Genomic DNA, 25,013 nt, shown 5'->3' with positions numbered 1-25,013 from the left:
TAAATTTGTTTGGGCCACCATTAAATTAACCAAATCCTCAGAGAAAAAGACCTTGAAAAAGTCAATTTCCGTGAGGCCTGCAGTCTCTAACCGAATTCCTGAGCTTCCTGTGAAATCCGGAATGTGAGGCTCATAATTATCAGGGGGTGGGTTCCACACGATATCACTAATTTGGGGGGTTGCCTGAGCTGATGCCCTGGGGCGCCTTTGTGGGGGTTCCTCATCACTGGATGAGGATGATGAGGAGGAGGTCAAGATGAATGGGGCAATTTCCTCTTCTCCCTCACTGGCCGATTCAGTGTCAGAGGCAAGGATGGCGTATGCCTCCTCAGCGGAGTAGAGCCTTTGGGATGATTGGGACATTTTTATTAGGGGGGTATGTAGTGCTTCAACACGTGTAATAATTTATTTTTAGAGGTGGTTGTGTGTTGTGCTTTTACACGTGTATATGAAATTTATTGAAAAAAAAAAAAAGGAAGAGGAGAAAAAGAAAAATTCCTGACTACCTGACACTAACAAATAAATAACTAACTAACTATAACGCTGTAAATTTACTCTAAAACTGTCGCTACGCTATCCAAAATTTAGTGAACGGACTGAATGTCCGTCACTAAACGGACGCTGACTATAAGATATAAATTTATACTAAAACTGTCGCTACGCTATCAAAAATTTAGTGAACGGACTGAATGTCCGTCACTAAACGGACGCTGACTAGAGGATATAAATTTATACTAAAACTGTCGCTACGCTATAAAAAATTTAGTGAACGGACTGAATGTCCGTCACTAAACGGACGCTGACTATAAGATATAAATTTATACTAAAACTGTCGCTACGCTATCAAAAATTTAGTGAACGGACTGAATGTCCGTCACTAAACGGACGCTGAGTAGAAGATATAAATTTATACTAAAACTGTCGCTACGCTATCAAAAATTTTGTGAACGGACTGAATGTCCGTCACTAAACGGACGCTGACTATAAGATATAAATTTATACTAAAACTGTCGCTACGCTATCAAAAATTTAGTGAACGGACTGAATGTCCGTCACTAAACTGACGCTGACTAGAAGATATAAATTTATACTAAAACTGTCGCTACGCTATCAAATATTTAGTGAACAGACTGAATGTCCGTCACTAAACGGACGCTGACTATAAGATATAAATTTATACTAAAACTGTCGCTACGCTATCAAAAATTTAGTGAACGGACTGAATGTCCATCACTAAATGGACGCTAACTATAAGATGTAAATTTATTCAAACTGTATAAAAAAATATATAGCTATAACTTCTGCTATATATTTTTTTTACAAAACGGTCCGCTACTCTAATGCTACTCTTTTTTACAGTTTTATAAAAAAAAAAAGGCCAGAAAGAAACCTGCGTAAACAAATTACCACTGAGGCTGATTATTAGACTCAGCACTCAGTAGCCGCAGGGCGCACACAAAAAAAAAGGTGGAGTAATAAAAAAAGGCCAAAAAATAAAAAAATTACCACGGATGCTGATCAGTGATGGCGGTCACTGATCAGCACTCAGTGGCCGCAGGGCGCACACAGGGAGGTGCAAAAATGCAAAAAAAAAGTAAGTCCTGTGCCAAAAATTGGCGGTCAGTGATGGCGGTCACTGATCCGCAGCCGCAGGACATAAAAAGGGAAAGAGGGGGAGGGGGGATGGGGGGGAGGGTACAGGGATAAGACGTTTAGGAAAAAACAAGTGCTGCTGCTGCAAAAAAAAAATCAGCAGCAGCACAGATGATGATGATGACGGTTCACTCTGCAGCAGGAAGCCGTCGGGTGAAGACGTCACAGCAGGATCGCAGCACAGAAGGCCTCAGATTCGGTAAGTTGGCTTCACAGACGGTCACACCAGCTCTGCTCACCGTTCCTAACCGGAATGAGGTGGGCAGGGCTGTGAAGGGTGTTTCAAATAACCGTAGCGATCGGGGGGCTGGCATCACCGCCATTTTTTACGTGGAAGATGGTAGTGATTGGTGCTGTCCTAGACAGCACCAATCACCACCATATCACTGTGCCCTGTTGCACAGTAATAGGCTAAAGCCGCAAACGGCCGGAATTGGCCGGTCTGAATTGACCGGCCAATGGCGGCGATCGCCGATGCGGGGGGGAGGCGACACCCCCCTGGGCATCGTGTACAGATGGCCTGCTGTTATGAACAGCAGCCATCTTTACTTTAAAACCTTCTCATTTTTTTTTATAACTGTTTTCCCGTTTGCCGTACATGTACGGCATTTTGCGGGAAGTCAATGCTTTCCATGACGTACATGTACGGCAAATGTCGGGAAGGGGTTAAACACGTACTTCTAATCTGTGTTCAATGATGAGCTGCCAGTACCAGATATTCAGGGCAACAGTGATGAAGGTTCCCCACTCAATATTACCTGCTTAACACAGGAGGAAGTACAGCAGCGTTTGAGCAAATTAAATATTGATAAATCTCCTGGCCCAGACAGCATTCATCCACGAGTATTAACCCCTTCCCGACATTTGCCGTATAGGTACGTCATGGAAAGCATTGACTTCCCGCATCTTGACGTACCCATACGCCGAATCTTTGGGACCGGCTCAAAAGCTGAGCCGGTGCCTTCCATCACCGGATCTCAGCTGTATCTTACAGCTGACATCCGGCTGTAATGGCGGGGACCGAAATTAGCTTCGATCCCCGCCATTAACCCCTTAAGTGCAGCGCTCAAACGCGATCGCTGCACTTAAGGTGTTTGCAGCTCATCGGAACCCTAGCAATTAAATTGCCGGGGTTCCGGTGGCTGCAATGGCAACCGGAGGCCTAATACTGGCCTCCCGGTCTGCCTAGCACCGAAGCCGGTCAAGAACCGCCCGGCGGCGGAGCCTGATCGGCTTCCATAGCTGCCGGCAAGATGGCGCCGGGTCAGGAGCTGATCCGGCGTCATCAGCGGTGGAAGTCAGCTGTACTGTACAGCTGACATCCACCTGCAACGGCAGGAACCGGAGCTAGCTCCGATCCCCGCCATTAACCCCTTCGATGCAGCAATCGAAAGCGATTGCTGCATCGTAGCGGTTACTAGCAGATCGCCAGCCCTGACAGGCAATCAGGACTGGCGACTGCTGTTATGGCAACAGGAGACACAGTGGTCTCCTGCTCTGCCATTACGGAAGCCGATTTAGGCCCCGCCGGAAGGCGAAGCCTGATCGGCTTGCGGTCAGTGAATGACTGACAGAGCTAATACATTGCACTACATAGGTAGTGCAATATATTAGAAAAAAAAAAAATCTGACCGTTGGACCTTCAAGTCCCCTAGTGGGACTTGAGAAAAAGTGTAAAAAAAGTATAAAAAAAGTGTAAAAAAAAGTGCAAAAAATAAAAGTTTGAAAACAATAAAAGTTTCAAGTAATCAAATAAAACACAATCCCCCTTTTACTCTTATCAAGTCCTTTATTATTGAAAAATAATAATAAACCATATGTATTTGGTATCGCCACGACCCTAACAACCGAAGGTATCAAAATAATTATATTATTTATTGCACGCGGTGAACAGCGTATAAAAAAACGTAAAAAACGTTACCAGAGTTTCTGTTTTTTGGTCACTTTGCCCTACAAATATTAGAATAAAAAGTGATCAAAAAGTCGCACGTATCCAAAAATGGTACCTATAAAAACTATAGCTCGTCCCGCAAAAAACAAGCCCTCATACAACTCCGTCGACAAAAAAATTAAAAAGTTATGGTTCTCACAACTTGGCGACAGAAAAAATACATTCTTTTTACAAAAGTAATTTTATTGTGCAAAAAGTTGTAAAACATAAAAAAGTGCTATAAATTAGGTATCGCCGGAATCGTACTGACCCGCAGAATAAAGTTAACATGTAATTTATAACGCATGGTGAACACTGTATAAAAAAAAACGAAAAAAACTGTGCCAGAGTTTTTTTGTTTACCTGGCATCCCAAAAAATAGGATAAAAGGTGATCAAAAAGTTGCATGTACCCCAAAATGGTACCAATAATAACTACAGCTCGTCCCGCAACAAACCAGCCCTCATACCGCTACGTCTATGAAAAATAAAATTAGTTATGGCTCCAATAAGTCAGGAAATCAAAAAATATGCAGTTGTGCCCGAGGGGAACATTTCTTCTGTTTGAAGAGGTGATTTATCAAGGACCTAAAATTAGGGAACCAGGAAAGGGAGGGCCCAAACATATCCGCTGGAAGTGACGGTGCCCGTATTATACCAGGACAACACTTCCCAGCAAAATTCCCCAAACTGCAAAGGCGCGGAGTGTGGACTAAAAGGAGGATAATAAAGGACGCCATTTATCAGTGTGACACCGGCCTGTGCAGAAAGGATTGCTTCACAGCGTAACACACATCTATGGATCATTTTATTGTTTTTTTTTACCCCATTATTATACCACCTGACTATGCCCCTTATATACTCCGCCCGGCTTACATATGCCCTACATTATAAACGGAAACACCAGTAAGACTCCAAACAAAACTACTACCAAGCAAAATCCACGATCCAAAAGCCAAATGGCATTTCCTCCCATCTGAACCCTACAGCGTCCCCAAACAGCCGTTTCCTTCCACATATATGGCACCGTCATACCCGGGAGAACCCTTTTAGCAATTTTTGGGGTGTGTCTCCAGTGGCATAAGCTGGGCACGACATATTTGCCACTGAATGGCATATCTAGGGAAAAATATAAATTTTGAATTTGCACCATCCACAGCGCATTCATTTATGGAAAAGACCTGTGGGGTGAAAATGCTCACTACACCCCTTAATAAATGCCTTGAGGGGTGCAGTTTCCAAATGGGGTCACTTCTCAGGGGTTTATTTTTATTATTTCACATCAGAGCCTCTGCAGTTGTGAACCAATACTTTGTAAATCGCCAAATTAGGCCTCAATTTTACATGGTACGCTTTCACTCCTGAGCCTGGTCGACTGTCCAGGCAAGAGAATAGGGCCACATGTAGGGTGTTTCTAAAACCAGGAAACCCAGCATAATAATTAGAAAGCTGTCTTGTTATGGTGGCACAAGCTGGGCACCACATATTGGCATATCTACGGAAAAAAATCCCATTTTCATTCTGCAACATCGAGTGCACACCAATTTCTGCCAATCACCTGCAGGGTTAAAATGCTTACTACACCCCTAGGTAAATGCATTGAGGGGTGTAGTTTCCAAAATTGGGTCACTTCTGGAAGGTTTCCACTGTTTTGGGCCCACAGGCGCCCAGAAACCAATCCAGCAACATTTGCACTCCAAATGGCGGTCCTTCCCTTCTGAGCCCTGCCGTGTGCCTAAACAGCAGTTTATGACCACATATGGGGTATTGCCGTACTCGGGAGAAATTGCTTTACAAATGTTGGGTTCTTTTTTTTCCTTTATTTGTTGCGAAAATGAAAAAATTTGAGCTAAAGCTACATCTTATTGAAGAAAAAGGATTGTTTTTATTTTCACTGCCCAATTCTAATAAATTCTATGAAACATCTATGGGGTCAAAATGCTCACTACACCCCTAGACCCTAGATGAATTCCTCAAGAGGTGTAGTTTCCTAAATGGTGTAACTTTTTGGGCGTTTTCATTGTTTTTTCCCCTCAGGGGCTTTGCAAATGTGACATGGCCTCCGCAAACCATTCCTGCTAAATGTGATCTCCAAAAGCCAAATAGCGCTCTTTCCCTTCTAAGCCACGCCGTGTCTCAAAACAGCCGTTTATTACCACATGTGGGGCATTGTTTTACTCGGGAGAAATTGCTTTACAAATTTTGTGGTGCTTTTTCTCCTTCAGTCCTTGTGGAAATGAGAAAAAAATAAGCTAAACCTACATTTTCTTTGAAAAAATGTAGATTTTTATTTTCAGGGCCTACTTCCAATAATTTCTGCAAAAAAACTGTGGGGTCATATCGCTCACTATACCCCTAGATAATTTCCTCAATGGGTGTAGTCTCCAAAATGGGGTCACTTGTGGGGGGTTTCCACTGTTTTGTCTCCTCAGGGACTTCGTAAATGTGACAAGGCCTCCGCAAACCATTCCTGCTAAATGTGATCTCCAAAAGCCAAATGGCACTCCATCCCTTCGAAGCCCTGCCGTGTGTCCAAACAGCCGTTTATTACCACATGTGGGGTATTGTTTTACTCGGGAGAAATTTCTTTACAAATTTTACAGTGCTTTTTCTCCTTCAGTCCTTGTGGAAATGAGAAAAAAATTGCTAAACCTACATTTTCTTTGAAAAAATTTAGATTGTCATTTTCAGGGCCTATTTCCAATAATTTATGCAAAAAACCTGTTGGGTCAAAACGCTCACTATACCCCTAGATAATTTCCTCAATGGGTGTAGTTTCCAAAATGGGGTCACTTGTGGGGGGTTTCCACTGTTTTGTCCCCTCAGGGGCTTTGTAAATGTGACATGGCCTCCGCAAACCATTCCTGCTAAATTTGAGCTCCAAAAGCCAAATAGCGCTCTTTCCCTTCTAAGCCCTGCCGTGTCTCCAAACAACCGTTTATTACCACATGTGTGGTATTGTTTTACTCGGGAGAAATTGCTTTACAAATTTTACGGTGCTTTTTCTCCTTTAGTCCTTGTGGAAATGAGAAAAAAAATCGCTAAACCTACATTTTCTTTGAAAAAATGTCGATTTTAATTTTCACGGCCTACTTCCAATAATTTCTGTAAAAAACCTGTGAGGTCAAAATGCTCACTTTACCCTAGATAATTTCCTTGAGGTGTGTAGTTTCCCAGATGGGGTCACTTTTGGGGGATTTTGACTGACATGATGCCTAAAATTTATTCTAACAAAAATAAGGCCCCAAAATCCACTAGGTGCTCCTTTGTTTCTGAGGCCGGTGCTTCAGTCCAGTAGCATGCTACAGCCACATGTGGGATATTTCCTAAAACTGCAGAATCTGGGCAACAAATATTGAGTTGCATTTCTCTGGTAAAACCTTCCGTGTTATAAAAAACATTGTATTAAAAATTTATTTCTGCAAAAAAATATGAAATTTGTAAATTTCACCTCTACTTTGCTTTAATTCCTGTGAAATGTGTAAAGAATTAAGACATTTTCTAAATGCTGTTTTGAATACTTTGAGGGGTGAAGTTTTTAAAATGGGGTGACTTTTTGGGGGTTTCTAATATATAAGGCCCTCAAAGCCACTTCACAACTGAACTGGCCCCTGTAAAAATGGCCTTTTGAAATTTTCTTGAAAATGTGAGAAATTGCTGCTAAAGTTCTAAGCCTTGTGACGTCATAGAAAAATAAAAGGATGTTCAAAAAACGATACCAATCTAAAGTAGACATATGGGAGATGTTAATTAGCAACAATTTTGTGTGGTATAACTGCCTGTCTTACAAGCAGAAACATTTAAATTGAGAAAAATGCAAATTTTTGCAATTTTTCGCGAAATTTTGGTGTTTTTCACAATTAAATACTGAACATATCGAGCAAATTTTGCCAGTAACTTAAAGTCCAATATGTCACGAGAAAACAATCTCAGAATCGCTTGGATAGGTGAAAGCATTCCGGAGTTATTACCACATAAAGTGAAACATGTCAGATTTGAAAAATGAGGCTCGGTCAGGAAGGTCAAAAGTGGCTAAAGAGGGAAGGGGTTAAGGGAATTAAGCTCAGTATTGGACAGACCATTGTATCTCATCTTCTTAGACTCTCTTGTAACAGGATCAGTGCCACAGGATTGGAGGACGGCTGATGTTGTACCAATATTTAAGAAGGGTAAAAAGGTGGAACCGAGGAACTACCATACAGTAAGTTTGACATCTGTGGTATGTAAAGTATTTGAGGGTATTTTAAGAGATGATTTACAAAAGTATATAGCAGAGAATAGTCTCATGAAAAACAGGTCGTGCCTAACCAACATGCTCGGTTTCTATGAGGAGGTAAGGGCAAATCTGGATGTTGCTCATGCGGCTGATGTGATTTATTTGGATTTTGATAAAGCATTTGATACTGTTCCAAACAAAAGTCTTGTTCTGAAGCTACAGACACAGGGACTGGGGGAACGTGTATGCAAGTGGGTAAAGAATTAGTTAAGGGACAGAAAACAAAGAGTCGTTATAAATGGAACTTACTCAAAATGGTTTGAAGTCAGCAGCGGCGTACCACAAGGATAGGTATTTGGCCCAATTATTTTTAATCTCTTTATTAATGACCTTGTGGATGGGATTGATAGCAAGGTGTCAGTTTTTGCTGACGATACAAAACTTTGTAGTATACTTAAAACTCAGGTTGACTTTAAAATATTACAGAAGGACCCAGATAAGCTGGCAGCATGGGCAAAAACATGGCAGATTAAATTTTATGTTGATAAATGTAAAGTAATGCACTTAGGACGCAATAATATTAATAAATATACGTTAAATGGAATAAAACTGGAGATAAGGGAACAGGAGAAGGACCTGGGTATTCTGGTAACAAATAAGCTAAGCAGCAGCACTCAATGTCAGGCAGCAACTGCAAAAGCAAATAAAAAAAGAGATAAAAACCCGGGATTCAAATGTAATATTACCACTATATAGATCTCTTGTAAGGCCACATCTAGAATATGGAATTCCGCTTTGGGCTCCACATTGTAAAAAGGCCATAGGAGAACTGGAGAGGGTTCAAAGGCGGGCAACGAGATTATTAAATGGGATGGTCGCTTACAATGAAAGGCTAGAAAAATTGGGCTTGTTCAGCTTGGAAAAAAGACATCTTAGAGGGGATCTTATTAATATGTATATGTGTGGTCAATACAGAGAACTAGCACATGATCTGTTCTTTCCAAGGACTCTACAAAGGACCAGGGGACACCTATTGCGTGTGGAAGAAAGCCATTTCAGACATCAATATAGAAAAGGGTTCTTTACGGTTATAGTGGTCAAGCTATGGAATGCCCTTCCCCAAGAGGTAGTGATGGCAGATACTATGTCAGCATTTAAAAAAAGGCTAGATGCTTATTTATTTACTAATGTTAATCAAGCAATGAATTACGGGTAATTTATTGAGAAAGGATTAACCTGATGGACCTGTGTCTTTTTTCAACCTATGTAACTATGGAGGTCTGAATGAGTCGAATCTGAGAAGACGTCACCTGTGAGTCACTAGATGCGAATGTTTATTCTCCCTCTGACTGATCAGTTCTGTAGCCACATTATGATCTGCAGTGAGATGATGGGTGACATTCTTTTTTGTGAAACACCAACTCCCAGCATGTCCTTACAATTGTTAAAGCCATAGTGGGAGCTGTAGTTTTACGCCGTACAAACTTATCTGGCACGGGTCAAACAGAATTTGCAAATGATCTGTGTACTGAGCTGTATTTGTGCTGGTACTATATATATGTACTGAGCTTGCTTCTGGTGCTGTATTGTTATTGTGAGATTTGTTCTGGTGCTGTATTTATGTACTAAGCTTTGTTCTGGTGCTGTATATATGTACTGAGCTTTTCTCTGGTGCTGTATATATGTACTGAGTTTCGCTCTGGTGCTGTTTATATGTGCTGAGCTTTATTCTGGTGCTGTATTTATGTACTGTATTTAGTTCTGGTGCTATATATATATGTACTGAGCTTTGTTCTGGTGCTGTATATATGTACTGAGCTTTGTTCTGGTGACGTATTTATGTACTAAGCTTGGTTCTGGTGCTGTATATATGTATGAGCTTGTTCTGGTGCTGTATATATGTACTGAGCTTTGTTCTGGTGCTGTATATATGTACTGAGCTTTGTTCTGGTGCTGTATTTATGTACTGAGCTTAATTATGGCAGTGTATTTATGTATTGAGCTTGGTTCTAGTGCTTTATTTATGTACTGAGCTTGGTTCTGTTGTATATATTTTATGAGCTTGGTTTTGGTGCTGTAATGATAATATGAGCTTGGTTCTGGTAATGTATTTATGTACGGAGTATAAATTTTGGGCATAAAATCTGCAGCTTAAGACTGTTGCAGGCAAGTGGATGAGATTTAACAAATCCACATGCTACTGAATATTTTCCGCACGGAAATCAGGTGAAATCTTCGGGAATATCTACAATACATGCAGTTTTATTGTCGCGTGTGACACACCACAAAAGGGCCCACTGAGACTGGTCAGGGGACTGAATTAATTTAGGGATCTGGTAGGTGGTCTAATTTAGGGGTCTGGTTGGGAATCTGTATTAATTTAGAGTTCTGGTCTGGCATCTATTTTTATTTGGGGGTCTGAATTAATTTAGGGGTCTAAATTTTGTCATCTGGTCTGGTGTCTATGCAGGTGACATGGATGCCACATGTGAGGAAGAGGTAGAGACTCAGTCCAGGCGCGTCACGGTGGTGGAAGATCGTAGAGCTTGCAGGGTCCAGATGCAGCAGCCAGAACTGCCCACCTGTCTCCCACCTGCCCCTCTACAGAGCCCCTCTCAGGGTGCATATCACCCCTAGCCCCACTCTCACCCTTACCACTTTCCACTCTCTTAGCCATCTCCCCCCACAGAGCCCCTGCCATGTAGTCTAATCTCTCCCTTATCCTCTGACAGAGCACCCGCCCACCCTTTGAATCTGCCTTGCCCCATCAAAAAGCCACTTCCAGTTTGCATCTCACCCCTGTTCCCGTCCTGCCACTTTCTGTTGCCACACCATATCCCCTGGTAATGGGGGGGGGGGGACTCAGGAGCCTTGACTGTATGGGTCCCAGGGTGAGTATAATACATTTAATTGATAAAGGTATACAACTATGGATTGTAATTAAGGTCCATATTATGTAATATTGCCTTATCAAAATACACACCATGTTTCTATTTAAATCTATATGAATTCTGATAATAAAACTGTAAAAAAAAAATAATAATAACCTGTTTCATGAAGAGAATCAATTCCCATGATGGTTGCAAATTCAGGTTTATAATCATACTCTACCAGCCTCATCTGAGCTATTCTTCTGAGCTGCTCCATTGTGTCAACCTAAATTGAAAAAAAACAAACAAAAAGAAGATGATCGACAGTAATATTCCTTCTTTTTGAGAATAATTTTTCAGTTTATGTCTAATAACTGTGCAAGTACTTGGCTATGTTTCTCCTAAACAAATCCACTGCTTGTTCAGTGTCTGCACGAAGCTTGATCTAGTAATCTAAATTATAGGACATGTACTTTACACCAGGCACAGTGCCGGAGCCTGAAGCCATAAGGCCTTGTTCACACGATGCTCAAAAAACCGACATGTAAACGCTATTGTTGCGTTTTTTGATGCGTTTTGTGCATGCTTTTTTGCCGTGTAATCAGGACTCCCATTGACTATGGCAATTAAGCGCGCCAAAGAATTGACCTGATGCTTCTTCTTTTACACAGTTTTTTAAACACACACGTGTAAAAAAAAACAACACATCGTATGCACTAACGGCGCCCTTTCCCATTGATGTCATTGGGAAGCTTAAACCAAGCATTTTTGACGCGTCAAATACACGCTGTGTGAACAGGGCCTAACAGTAGAGAGCATTTTATCATAAGAGCATAGTTAAGCTGGAAAGGATGTGACTGTTGTCAAAAAGTTGACCAATTTCCGGAGACAGCAAGCAGAATTTTAAATGCAGTCTAGAGATTACATCTGGTTGTAAACGCAAAAATTATAATCAATTTAACTAGGTGCCTATAATAAAATGCAATCTTCTGTACTTCTCTGTCCGTCAAGCTCTGTGTAGATACTGAATGCTACATTTTTTTGTGACATCAGTCAGTAGAATTTTGAAAGGAAGGCTGGATTACAAATGATTATAATCTATACGTCAGCTAAAAACATTAAAAAAATTTACTTTGTAAATATCTTGATTTACTCATTTTGTATAAGACTATATCCAGAGCTCATCTGTAAATAGTAGTAAAAGGTGGACTTAGGCCCCATGCACACGAACGTATAAACGCCCGTAATTACGGCCCATAATTACAGGCCCATAGACTTCTGTTGGCCACCGGTACCTCCCCGTTTGCTTACGGGAAGGTGCCTGTGCCGTTGAAAAATATAGAACATGTCCTATTTTAGGCCGTAATTACGGCACGGGCAGGCCCATAGAAGTCTATGGGGCTCCCGTAATTACGGGTGACTAAGTGTGTGCACCCGTAATTACGGGAACGTTGCTAGGTGACGTCAGTGTATAGTCACTGTCCAGGGTGCTGAAAGAGTTAAACGATCCGCTGTAACTCTTTCAGCACCCTGGACAGTGGCTACCGATCACAATATAGATAAAGCTGTAAAAAAAAAAAAAAGACGTTCATACTTACCCAGAACTCCCTGCTTCTTCCTCCAGTCCGGCCTGTTGGGATGATGTTACAACCCATGTGACCGCTTCAGCCAATCACAGGCCAATCACTGGCTGCAGCGGTCACATGGACTGCCGCGTCATCCAGGGAGGTCAGACTGGATGTCAAGAGAGGGACGCGTCACCAAGACAACGGCCGGGTAAGTATGAATTTCTTTTACTTTTATTACGGAAAGGGCTGTCCCTTCTCTCTATCCTGCACTGATAGAGAGAAGGGGCTGCCGATTAGTGCAGTGCAATTTTGCAGCGAAAACGTGCCCGTAAATACGGGTGGAATAGTGGTGACACCTAACCCGTATTTACGGGCACGGGTCCGTAATTACTGGTGCAATACGGGTCGAATACGTGTGACCAAGGACCGTATTTACGCCAGTATTTACGGGAGGACAAAAATACGTTCGTGTGCATGGAGCCTTACACTTCAAGAAACTATATCATATGTGACACTCATATGCTATGCATACAAAATAAATTCCACTTATGCAGAAATGGTAATACATTATTTCTTATAACATACTACATGTGCAAAACAACAACGGTTGTATAAAAAAATTAGGTGTCTCATAAACAAAATGCTAATATTACTAATGTTACTATTTTGTAATAATATAAATGTGTAAATTAATGAGGAACAAGCATAGACAGACACCCAAGAAGAGTTCCTTATAATATATGATATGCAATCGAATTATTTTAATTTGTCTTTATATATTTAATAACAATTATTAAAGATTTATAGATTAATTTCACATATTTTATACTGGTCAGTACAAGCGGTCCCTCAAGTTACAATATAAATTGGTTCCGAAACGACCATTGTAAGTTAAAAATATTGTAACTTGAGACTAACTTTATGGAAAACTAATATTTTATTCCAGAGTCCCCAAAAGTCAACCAAAAATAAGAAAGAAGAAGCCTAAAGGGAAGGTGTCACAAATTATTATTTTTTTATATATAATATTGCTTTTAGTATGATATTAAAATAAATTTTATTTATTTGTGTTCTTGTGTTGTACTTTTTACTTTTTTCTTACTTTTACTTCTCTATGGGGGCTGCCATTTTTTTTTTTCATCTCTGTATGTGTCGATTAACGTATCAAAAAATATAGACACATACTGGCTAAGGTCCCTGCTGGTTACACAAGCAGAGGGACTGGCGGTGAGTGGCGCGACCGCGCCAGGAACAGATAGAGGCTTACAGGCGAGAGAGGGGGAGGTGGTGGGGGATCGCAGGACCGCGATCCCCAGAAGGGTAATCCACGGCGGTCCAGGAGGGCCCGGCCACCAGCAAGGCTGAGCCCAGATGGAACTCCCAGGGCCCAGCGCAGGGTTGGGAGCCCCACCATGGACCCTGGAGACCGGGGCCTGCTGCCCTCCCATCCTGGGTGAGGGCCCCGGGCTAGCAGGAATCCCATCTCCCGGCCGGAGCCAGCGGGGTCCGGTCCCCAGAAGGCGGGAGACACCCTTGGGCCCCAGAACACTGGTGCCAGGATCTACGGCAGGCCGACCTGGCGATGCTCCAGTCGGGCGCCCTGCCTGTCTCCAAGATGGGATCGATGACATCGCACGGCGACCACAGTCGGTGGTCGTGCGGGGCAACGGCATTGGGCGGCGCCTCACTGGCTCGGCGATGGAGGACCAACGGGCACGGACATCGAGGCCGGTGATGTTGCCGGCAGGGGCGGAGGGCGGCCCTCCAAGAACGGCTGAAATGGGGTACGTGACCCAAGAGGAGGACCTTGCGGGAGAACAGGAGGCATTTTACAGAGGATGACAGGATGATCCGGCTTCCCCGGCTGGTGGGCCCACAGCTCCTGCGCAGCCCGGTGAGTACACAAGGCCGTATTTTACTCATGTTTGCGTTAGCTTCCCAGGGTGGGGCGTCACAAAGGGGGTTAGTGAAGGAATCATGTGCGGGTGGGGTGGGGCAGAGGCAGGACAATAGTTTGCATGATTTGTTGGGGGGTGTACAGGAATTATGGTCGCGGTGCCAGAATGTCGGTTTCTTGGGGAGTTCGTCGCCCATTTGATGCGTGGGCAGGTGCCACAGGAGCGTCTCTAGGGTCACTGGGGACAGGCATCGGGGGGCAGGGGGTTACAGTGTGGGAGTCGGGCATGGCTGTGTCGGTTCAGACTGATAAGGATGGAGAGGTTGATCGGGTGCGGTTAGATGATGAGGCAAAGGGGGAGGTTTATGTTTGCTTTGAGTGCCCTCTTGGAGCGCATTTAAAACCACAGGTTAAGGAGAAGATATGGAAGGACGAGTATGTGGAGATTTTTTCAATGCTACCGCTGGAGAAATGTAATTTGGATAAGCCAAAGCGGGTGGAGAGTAAGAAAGAGGAGGAGGAGAAGCGTAGGTATAGATTAATACCCCAAACTTTTCCCAACTGGTTATAGGCGTTTGCTATATAGGGGAGAAGGCACCGGATAACTGCTCCGGACTCTTCTGCAATTTAGATGCCATAGCTGAGGCTTACAGGGTCTATGGGGGGATAACCTGGCTCAGATATGACGAGCAGTTCAGACAGCGTACGGCGGTCCGCCCCAGCATATGGTGGGATCAGAAGGACATTGGGTTATGACTTAGGGTAATGGCACCAGTGAGGTTTGGCAGGGAGTCCTTTCCAGGGGGGGCCGGGAGGTCCGGCCAGTATGGACAACAGGGGGGGGCCCAGTCGGGCGGAGAAGCAAACAGCAAAACGGGTTTGTGTTGGCAGTTTAATGATGGCCAATGTACGTACGGAGCAGGATGCAAATTGAAACACTCCTGCTCCATTTGCGGGGGAGGGGGCGTCCCATGGGTCATCCCGCTGCTTCACGAAAGGAAAGGGAAAGGAAGCCAGTGCAGGTGCCCATGGGGGAGACACCAGTGAAGCTGGCAGAGATGTTGCCATATCTAGGTAGATATCCGGAAAGGGAGAGGGCAAAGTTGCTGGAGGCATGTTTTAGGGACGGTTTTCGCATACCTCCGCCGCAGCATGAGGTCCTCTTTTCCTTACGGCTCTGGAGTTCCCATTGATAGTTACGGAAAAATTGAGCAAGGAGGTGGCGCTGGGTAGAATGGGGGGTTCTTTTGTTTTGCCCCCCCCCCTTTTCCGGACTTGGTGGTTTCCCCACTGGGGGTGGTCCCCAAGAAGGAACCCAAGAAGTTTAGGCTTATTCATCACCTGTCGCATCCAAAGAGGGCTTCTGTGACTGATGGCATCGATCCATCTATATGTTCAGTGGTTTACACTTAATTTGATGCGGCAGTTGATTTGGTTAGGCGGTACGGGAAGGGGGCGCTTATGGCAAAGACGGATATAGAATCAGCATTCTGTTTACTTCCAATACATCCTGGAGCGTTCGGCTGCTGGGGTGCTATTGGGAGGGGGGTTACTTTGTGGACAGAAGTTTGCCGATGGGCTGCTCTATCTCCTGCGCCTATTTCTAAGCGTTTAGTTCCTTCTTGGAGTGGGTAATTTGTGAGGTGGCGGGGGTGGCCTCAATCATTCATTACTTGGATGATTTTCTATGTGTTGGGCGGGCAGGTTCCCTGGTGTGTAGCAACCTGTTATCAACTGTACAGTGAGTGTGTAGACGGTTCGGGGTGCCGGAAAAAACGGAGGGCCCCAGTTCAGTAATGGCGTTTCTGGGTATCACCATTGACACTGAACATATGGAATGTCGTCTTCCCCCGGAGAAATTGCAGGATTTAAAGAGGCTCTGTCACCAGATTTTGCAACCCCTATCTGCTATTGCAGCAGATAGGCGCTGCAATGTAGATTACAGTAATGTTTTTATTTTTAAAAAACGAGCATTTTTGGCCAAGTTATGGCCATTTTTGTATTTATGCAAATGAGGCTTGCAAAAGTACAACTGGGCGTGTTGAAAAGTAAAAGTACAACTGGGCGTGTATTATGTGCGTACATCGGGGCGTTTTTACTACTTTTACTAGCTGGGCGTTCTGATGAGAAGTATCATCCACTTCTCTTCACAACGCCCAGCTTCTGGCAGTGCAGATCTGTGACGTCACTCACAGGTCCTGCATCGTGTCGGCCACATCGGCACCAGAGGCTACAGTTGATTCTGCAGCAGCATCAGCGTTTGCAAGTAAGTAGCTACATCGATTTACCTGCAAACGCCGATGCTGCTGCAGAATCATCTGTAGCCTCTGGTGCCGATGTGTCCTCGCTCGTCTGACACGATGCAGGACCTGGGGCAGGAAGTGAGTGACGTCACAGCGTGATCTCTCCAGAACACGCTGTGTCTGCACTGCCAGAAGCTGGGCGTTCTGAAGAGAAGTGGATGATACTTCTCGTCAGAAAGCCCAGCTAGTAAAAGTAGTAAACACGCCCCGATGTACGCACATAATACACGCCCAGTTGTACTTTTACTTTTCAACACGCCCAGTTGTACTTTTGCAAGCCTCATTTGCATAAATACAAAAATGGTCATAACTTGGCCAAATATGCTCATTTTTAAAAAATAAAAACGTTACTGTAATCTACATTGCAGCGCCTATCTGCTGCAATAGCAGATAGGGGTTGCAAAATCTGGTGACAGAGCCTCTTTAAAGTTGCTTGTGGGAAAAACGCAGCACGTGCGGAAAATCAAGCTGCGGGACCTGCAATCTCTCCTGGGGAAGCTTAATTTTGCATGTCAGATTATGCCCATGGGTAGGATATTTTGTAGGCGGTTGGTGCAAGCTACGGCGGGCGCCTCATCATTTTGTCCGCTTAGTCAGGGAACATCGGGACAACTTAAAGGTGTGGTCAGAGTTTCTGGACCAGTACAATGGCTGATCAGTTATGATGGCACCGGTGGTTAATAGTTTTGATTTTTTGAGTTTTCAATTCTGGGGGTGGAGCCTAGCCGCTGAGGTGATGGCTGCCGTATGAGCTAGCCAGCTCCATAGCGTTTTGCTGGAATGCTGGAGTGCTGGACTGTCGGTCTGCTGAGGTGGTGTATTGGAGAGAGGGGGTTGTGAAGAGAGAGGACAGCGGAGACACCTCCTGTGGAAATTTTGTCAACAGGGAGGATAGTGCAAGGTCCGACGAACAGCTGCATACTGATGGGGAGGCGGACTTCTGAAACCACGTGTCTCGGCGTCTGAATAGATCTTACCTGCAGTTTGCTGTTGTTGTGCTGTGCTCTGCATTGCTGTGCTTTGCCGTGACTTGCCGTGCCTTGCAGTGCCTTGGTGTGTCGTGCTGTGCCTGGCTGTGCTGTGCCCTGTAATCGTGTATCGTTTTACTCCAGGAGGATTGAACTCAAGCGATCCGGTAGTATGCTCTAAAGTCTTACTAAGTTTTATAAAGTGACTGTATCTTACAAACTGTCCGTTTTCAATTGTGCTTAGTCACGTCAAACCGTGAAGAACTGTCTTTAACAGTTTCCCTATCGTACTCAACTGTACCCTACCGTATTTAATCTGTATGTATTCGGAGATTGGAGATCTATAAAGTTGCGCTGGTTAGATTTGTATTACCTGTGGGAGCCTCTGTTTAGCTTCTTTTTTTTTTTCTCCCTCAGCTCTCCTATAACCAAAAGGGTAGTCAAGATGACTAAACGTTAAACGTAAGGGTAGAACTGCCCCGAGGAAGCTGACAGAATATTTCGCTAGCTCAGCCCTCTCCCAAGAAGCTATTTCAGTGCCAGGAATCTCTGGTGACTTACAAGAAGGGGTGAGCAAGCCTGAAAGCATATTTACACGAGTCCATACACAAGATGAAGTTCCATCTGAAGATAAGGGCCTCTGGTTCTCCCTCAACAACAAATGGGGACAGGGTATTAAGTGGGGATTCGTTCTCCCCCCTGGTCTCTCCAGCAACCAAAAGCCCTGCCCGTAAAAAGTCCTCAAGGGTGGATGAATTTAAGTTGTCACAATTAATAACGGATGAATCTTGTGATATTAACCAGTTTCCCTCCTCCGACGCTCCCATTACTGTAGACACACTAAAAGGAATGCTAATCTTGTTACAAAAAGGCATAGACAAAAGTGTGTCATCTCTGGTTAGTAAACTGCAGTCTAACGTTAATGCCCTGGGTGAGCGTACTGATCTAGTAGAACGCAAGATGGGAGATTTTACAACTGCCCATAACAAATTGGTGGACGCCCACAAAGCTTTGGAAAATGAGGTTGTCTGGCTCAAACATAAAGCTACAGCTACTGAGGATCAATCAAGACGTAACAATATTAAAATCCGAGGTATAGCAGAGGAGATACCAGCTACAGAATTGGCTCCCTATTCCTTGCCATAATACCATCACTTTCTGAATTGGATTTGATAATAGACCGGGCCCACAGACTACCAAAATCCAAAGCAGCACCAGAAAAGGCGCCCTTGAGACACGTTGGCTAGAATACACTTCTTCCATATTAAAGAGAGAATATTGTATGAGGCTAGAAGAACCGGCTCGCTCCCACCTCCCTTTAATAATATTTCTCTATTTCCGGACCTCTCAGCGGGCACTCTTCAAGCCCATAGGAACTTTTCCCAAATTACGAAAATCCTGCGTGATGAGAATATCAAGTATAAATGGGGCTTTCTGACAAAATTGCTGATAACACATAATGGAACATTTGCTATTGCCGCGTCTGTGGAAGAAGGATTAGCACTGTTACAGAAATGGAATATTCCGTTTCCTGAAAATATTCATAGAGTTGGAAGGGCCAACACATACTCCACACTTCCTCAGGAATGGAAGACTGTGAGCACTCGACATCATAGATAACTTGATACTTTCTGTTAAAAAAATAAATAATAGTTTTGATTGGAACTTATTCACCGATGCATCTGGTAGCGTGGGTTTCGGCGCCTACTGCGGGGGGGCAGTGGTGTGTGGGTCGGTGGCTCGACACCTGGGTGGAGGAGGGCTGGGTTCATAACCTGGCTTTCCTGGAGTTGTTTCCCATTGTCGTAGCGGTAACACAGGGGCGTAGCTTGGGGGGGGGGGGCAAGCGGGGCATGTGCCCCGGGCGCAGTTCAGAGGGGGGCGCCAGCGCCCCCTCCTCCTGCACTATAATTGTACCTGTGTCGCAAGGACACAGGTACAATCAGCGCCTTTCCACGAATGAAGCGACTGGTACCTTTTGTACCAGTGACGCTTCCGTAGATGAAAGGCGCTGACTGACTGGCAGGGAAAGTCATCCTGCCCAGCCAATCAGCGCCTTTCATAGATGCCGCGTTCAACCCCCTGGAGACCTGCGCAGAAGAGAGCAGGTCTCCATGGCTGCCGGACGGCGTGGGAGCGGGAATAAGGTGAGTTTGAATTTTTATTTTTTTTTCATTGTAATAGAAATGTGCGGCTGTATCTGCGGGGGGGCCTTTATCTACGGGAGGTGTCTATCTACAGGGCTGGGCTATATACAGGGGGACTATATCTACAGGGCTGGGCTATCTACAGGGGGACTATATCTACAGGGGGGCTATATACAGGGGGACTATATACAGGGGGACTATATCTACAGGGGGGCTATATACAGGGGGACTATATCTACAGGGCTGGGCTATATCTACAGGGGGACTATATCTACAGGGGGGCTATATACAGGGGGACTATATCTACAGGGGGGCTATATACAGGGGGACTATATCTACAGGGGGGCTATATACAGGGGGACTATATCTGCAGGGCTGGGCTATATACAGGGGGACTATATCTACAGGGCTGGGCTATATACAGGGGGACTATATCTACAGGGCTGGGCTATATACAGGGGGACTATATCTACAGGGCTGGGCTATATACAGGGGGACTATATCTACAGGGGGGCTATATACAGGGGGACTATATCTACAGGGGGGCTATATACAGGGGGACTATATCTACAGGGCTGGGCTATATACAGGGGGACTATATCTGCTGGGCTATATCTACAGGGGGCTATATCTACAGGAGGACTATATCTACAGGGGGGCTATATACTGGAGTGGGCTGTCTATAGAGCACCATATACAGGGGTGGCTATATAGTATATAGCCCCCTGTAGATATAGCCCACCCCTGTATATGGTGCTCCATAGATAGCCCATCCCAGTATATAGCCCCCCTGTAGATATAGTCTCCCTGTATATAGCCCAGCCCTGTAGATATAGCCCCCTGTAGATATATTCCCCCTGTATATAGCCCACCCCTGTATATAGCCCACCCCTGTATATAGCCCCCCTGTGTATAGCCCACCCCTGTAGATATAGCCCCCCTGTGTATATCCCAGCCCTGTGTATAGCCCAGCCCTGTAGATATGGTCCCCCTGTAGATATGGTCCCCCTGTAGATATAGCCCACCCCTGTATATAGTATCCCACAAATAGCTCCCCCTATAGTGCTCCACAGAAAGCCCACCCCTGTATATAGCCCCCTTGTACATATAGTCCACCCCTGTATATAGTGCTCCACAGATAGTCCACCCCTGTATATAGTGCTCCACAGATAGCCCACCCCTGTATATACAATATACAAGGGTGGGCTATCTGTGGAGCACTATATACAGGGGTGGACTATCTAGTGGAGCACTATATACAGGGGTGGACTATATGTACAAGGGGGGCTATATACAGGGGTGGGCTATCTGGGAAACACTATATACAGGGGTGGACTATATGCGGAGAACTATATACAGGGGTGGGCTATATCTACAGGGGGACTACATACATGGTTGGGCTATCTGTAGAGCTCTATATACAGGGGTGGGCTATATCTACAGGGGGCTATATACAGGGGTGGGCTATCTGTAGAGCACTATAGGGGGAGTTATTTGTGGGACACTATATACAGGGGTGGTCTATATGGGGGCACTATCTACAGGGGCTCTATGGCGGGCACTATCTACAGGGGGCACAGTGTGTGTGTGGGACACGGTGTATGGTGCTATTATAATTAGAGGTGCAGTGTATGGCGCTATTATATTTAGGGGTGTAGTGTGTGGTATAATGAGAACTTTATCTTTATTTATAGGTGCAGAAATGTTGGAAAAGTGAGAAGCTGAAGACATGTGAGCGGCAAACTGCAGAAATGGGCTGTGACCGGGAGAAGCCACCATAGAGGTCTGGACCGGATGGAGAAAAAGAACTAGAATCTGAGACGTCACCGGTGAGTCACTTAATGTAAATGTTTATTCTGCCTCTAATCAGCACTGTAGTCACTGTATGATCTGCAGCGAGATGATGGGTGATATGATTATGATAGGATTTATTTTTTGTGAAACGGCATCTCCCAGCATATCCTTACCATTGTTCGGGCTATGCTGGGAGCTGTAGTTTTACGCCGTACACACCCATACGGCAGGGGTTGCACTAAATTTAGCTGTATTTGTTCAGGGGCTGTATATATGTACTGAGCTTGGTTCTGGTGTTGTGTATAGAACCATATTGCTTGTGAAATGTACAAATAATTTTATGCTCGCGTTACATAAAAAGAAATGACACGTCAATTGGTAGAGAAAAGAAACACGGCGAGGGGGAAGGAGATGTCGGGAAAGAGGTTGGGGGGGGGCGCCAAACTGAATCTTTGCCCCGGGTGCTGGAGAACCTAGCTACGCCTCTGGGTAACAATATGGGGGGAGTGGTTCAGGATCAGCAAGGTGCGGTTTCACTGTGACAATATGGGGGTGGTGATGGTAATTAACAATGTTTCGGCGGCGTCTCCCCCTGTTGTTTGTTTGTTGCGACATCTAGTCTTGTTGTGTTTGTCTTTGAATGCGTGGGTTACTGTAGTGCACGTACCAGGGGTCAACAACTCAATTTCGGATTCTCTCTCTCGGTTACAGTGGGATCGGTTCCAACTGTTGGCCCCAGAAGCGGAGGCAGAGGGGCTCGTCTGTCCAGCACACTTGTGGGATCTGGTCTGCAGGGTGTGGGATCTGGTCTGCAGGGAGCGGATCGGCTGATCCGTTCATCATTGGCTCCAGGGACGTCGGTAGGGTACGAGGCAGTTTGGAAGGAGTGGTTGAATGAGATGGATGGGGTGGTAACGGATGATGACTGGATGGTTGTGTTGCTTGCGTTTTTGGGCCGTGTGTCGGCTGCGAGTTGGTCGCTCGCGAAGGTGTATAGCTTTGTGGTGACCTTGGCTTTTGGTTGCAAATGGCGGGGACAGCGGGTAGTCACAAATGATTTTCTAGTTGGCCAGGCCCTGAGGGGGTTTAGACGGGGCCGGGTGGTGTCTGATCGGCGTCGCCCAGTGTCATTTGCGTTGCTCGAACAACTGGCATCGGCAGTGGACAGGGTGTGGGATGAGTTTTGTTTAGATTGGCTTTCTCTTGGGCATTTTTTGGGGCACTTAGGGTGGGGGAACTGGTGTCGCCAAGTAGATCACGACCGGGGTGTGTGTTAAGGGAGGATGTAATGCAGCTGCAAGGGGGTTTATGTCTTGTTTTCAGTTCACGGCTGTTTTTCAAAGGTGTCTGCGGTACGTGGGCCTAGAGGCTAGATCTTACTCGCCACATTCATTTCAAATTGGGGCAGCCATGGAGGCAGCCAGCTGGGGGTTGGCACCGGAAGTGGTACGTCATATAGGTGGGAATTGTGTCGAAATAAAACATATGTGCGTCCACACTTGCTTGCATAAGGGAGGGGGAAGGGGGGGGTCGTGCCTGAGGCTTTTGTTATTGCTCATGCCTAACGGTTGTCTGCATTCTTTTTCAGACCAGCCCCCGTGCCTGATATGGATCTTTGGGCACTCATATGTCCATTGGGGGGCGATGTGGGCGGACGTTCGGCCGGACAAGCGCCAGCTGGGATTAGGTAGACCGGTAGCCACGTTGCTGGGGTTCTGGGGCATGTCGTGTGCAAGGGTTTTGATGGAGTTCAATCACTCGGCAGGGTTGGACAGGGTGCCAGATGTCTTGCTACTGCATGTTAGGGGAAATTACCTAGGCGTCCGTCCTTTTTGGGGAGCTGATTCGGGACATACAATTCGATCTCCTGCGGCTATGGGCCATCTTTCCAAGGGTGGTGGTGGTATGGTCGGAAATCATGCTGCGGAAATCATGGAGGGGCATCAGGTCTGTGTCAGCGATCAATAGGGCACGGGTGAAGGTGAATTAGGCAGCGTCTGCATTTGTGGCAAGGAATGGCGGAGTGTTTGTGCATCATGTGGATTTTGAGGATGGTGTGGGTAAATTTTGGTTGGCGGACGGTGTGCACTTGAATGCAGTGGGTGTGGATCTGTGGGTATTGAGGATTCAGGAAGGAATCGAGCGGGACTTGGTGTTGTTGGGGAACTCGCATACTTGAGGGAGTCAAGATATGCTCGCTGTGGCGGGTTTGGTGGTCCTTGGAGTAGGTCGTAATTTGGTGGGGGAGGAACTAATAGTAGGGATGGTCCCTCCCAAAATTATGTTCTGGGGGATCTGGTGGATTTGGGCTCCTGCTGGGTGGTGTCCTGAGGAGTAGGTACATGTGACTTTTAGCCATCTGTGGTTGGTCACGGTGCCCCTGAGCCTGTGTTTTGGACGGCTGGGGGTAAAATTACAATTGTATAGGCAGATTGGTGCCAGATCCTCTTTCCTGAGCTTCAAGGACCTCCCTCCCCAATGTTATGTAAATTGTGGTTAATCAATTCCTGTGTATTAATGTGTGGAATTGTATTGTTTTGTTTTGTTAATAAAATGGCTGCTGTGGCCAATTTATTCCAAGCAAAAGTCTCTTTGTCTTATTGGACTACTAGCGGTATGGTAAGTGGAGGATGCAGGGTGTGTATTGGTACAGTAGTGGGAGGTAAGGTAAGACAAGACCGCACTCCATTATCCCTCGTCATGGAGCCGCCGTAACCTGTTGTCCAAAGGGGCAACTTATCCTGGCACTGGTAAAGAGCACTAGAGGGCATTAGTACTGTAGTGTGCTGTAGAGAGACACTACTTGACAGTCAATTTGGGCATGCACTTCAGTAAAAAAGGTGTTTTACCAGTAAAATGCCCGTACTGATTGTCTGGATCATCTAGCTAATCACACGTGCCACAGACGGTCTGTTGGATCGTATGTTGAATGTGGTTTCGAGTTACAATAGCTGAACAAAAACTGAAGCAATATTGCAAATAGTCTTGATTACAAACTTCCTGCCATCTTGTGTCTACAGCTCCTATTTAGACCTGTGTGTCTTCATGGTTACAGACTACACGTGAGCTCTGTGTAGTCTGACTGTGCAGTAATACTCCCCCATATCACCATATTTATATTAACAAGAAGTAGGGTCTAGCTAGAAAAGAACATGATTAGATGATGAGACTACACAAGGCTTGTTTGTAGTATGGAAACACATACCACACCTATATGAATTTGTTGGACATCTAATTCCAAAACCATGGGCATTAATATGGAGTTGAGCATCCTATAACAGTGCCACATTTAAAGTCACGGAGCTCTTCATTACAACCCATACTACGAACAATGTTTGTCTATGGAGATTGCATGGCTATGTGCTTGATTTTATGCACCTGTTTGCAATGGATGTGGATGAAATACCTGAACTCAATAATTAGGAGGAGCATGCACATTAGTCAATATAGTGTAGGTGTAATGATGGGGGTAAGGAAACAGACAGGTGAGCCCTAATCTACCCGCCACTCAGTCCCTGCCTACTTGCAACGACCCGCCCTAGGCGACGGGGTACAACTGGGCGACGGTCCCTACGATCAATAAGTGCACGACAGACAAACAGACAAGGGTACACAGAAGCAAGGGAAAGGGGCAGTTGCCCACGGCAACACCGTGAGCAACAAGAGTG

General features: G+C 45.2%; 1 protein-coding gene across 1 annotated transcript in view; it reads right to left on the bottom strand.

The window, feature by feature from the left end:
- Positions 1-25,013, bottom strand: part of MYRFL (myelin regulatory factor like) — a 226,940-nt gene that overhangs the window by 125,015 nt on the left and 76,912 nt on the right. Inside the window, exon 12 of the mRNA XM_075859394.1 lies at positions 10,846-10,954. Coding sequence (XP_075715509.1) covers positions 10,846-10,954 — 109 coding nt within the window. The remainder of the gene's footprint in view (positions 1-10,845; positions 10,955-25,013) is intronic.

This window comes from Rhinoderma darwinii, chromosome 3 (genome assembly GCF_050947455.1).
Source record: "Rhinoderma darwinii isolate aRhiDar2 chromosome 3, aRhiDar2.hap1, whole genome shotgun sequence".
Lineage (NCBI taxonomy): Eukaryota > Metazoa > Chordata > Amphibia > Anura > Rhinodermatidae > Rhinoderma > Rhinoderma darwinii.
This window is presented reverse-complemented; position numbering and strand designations above follow the sequence as displayed.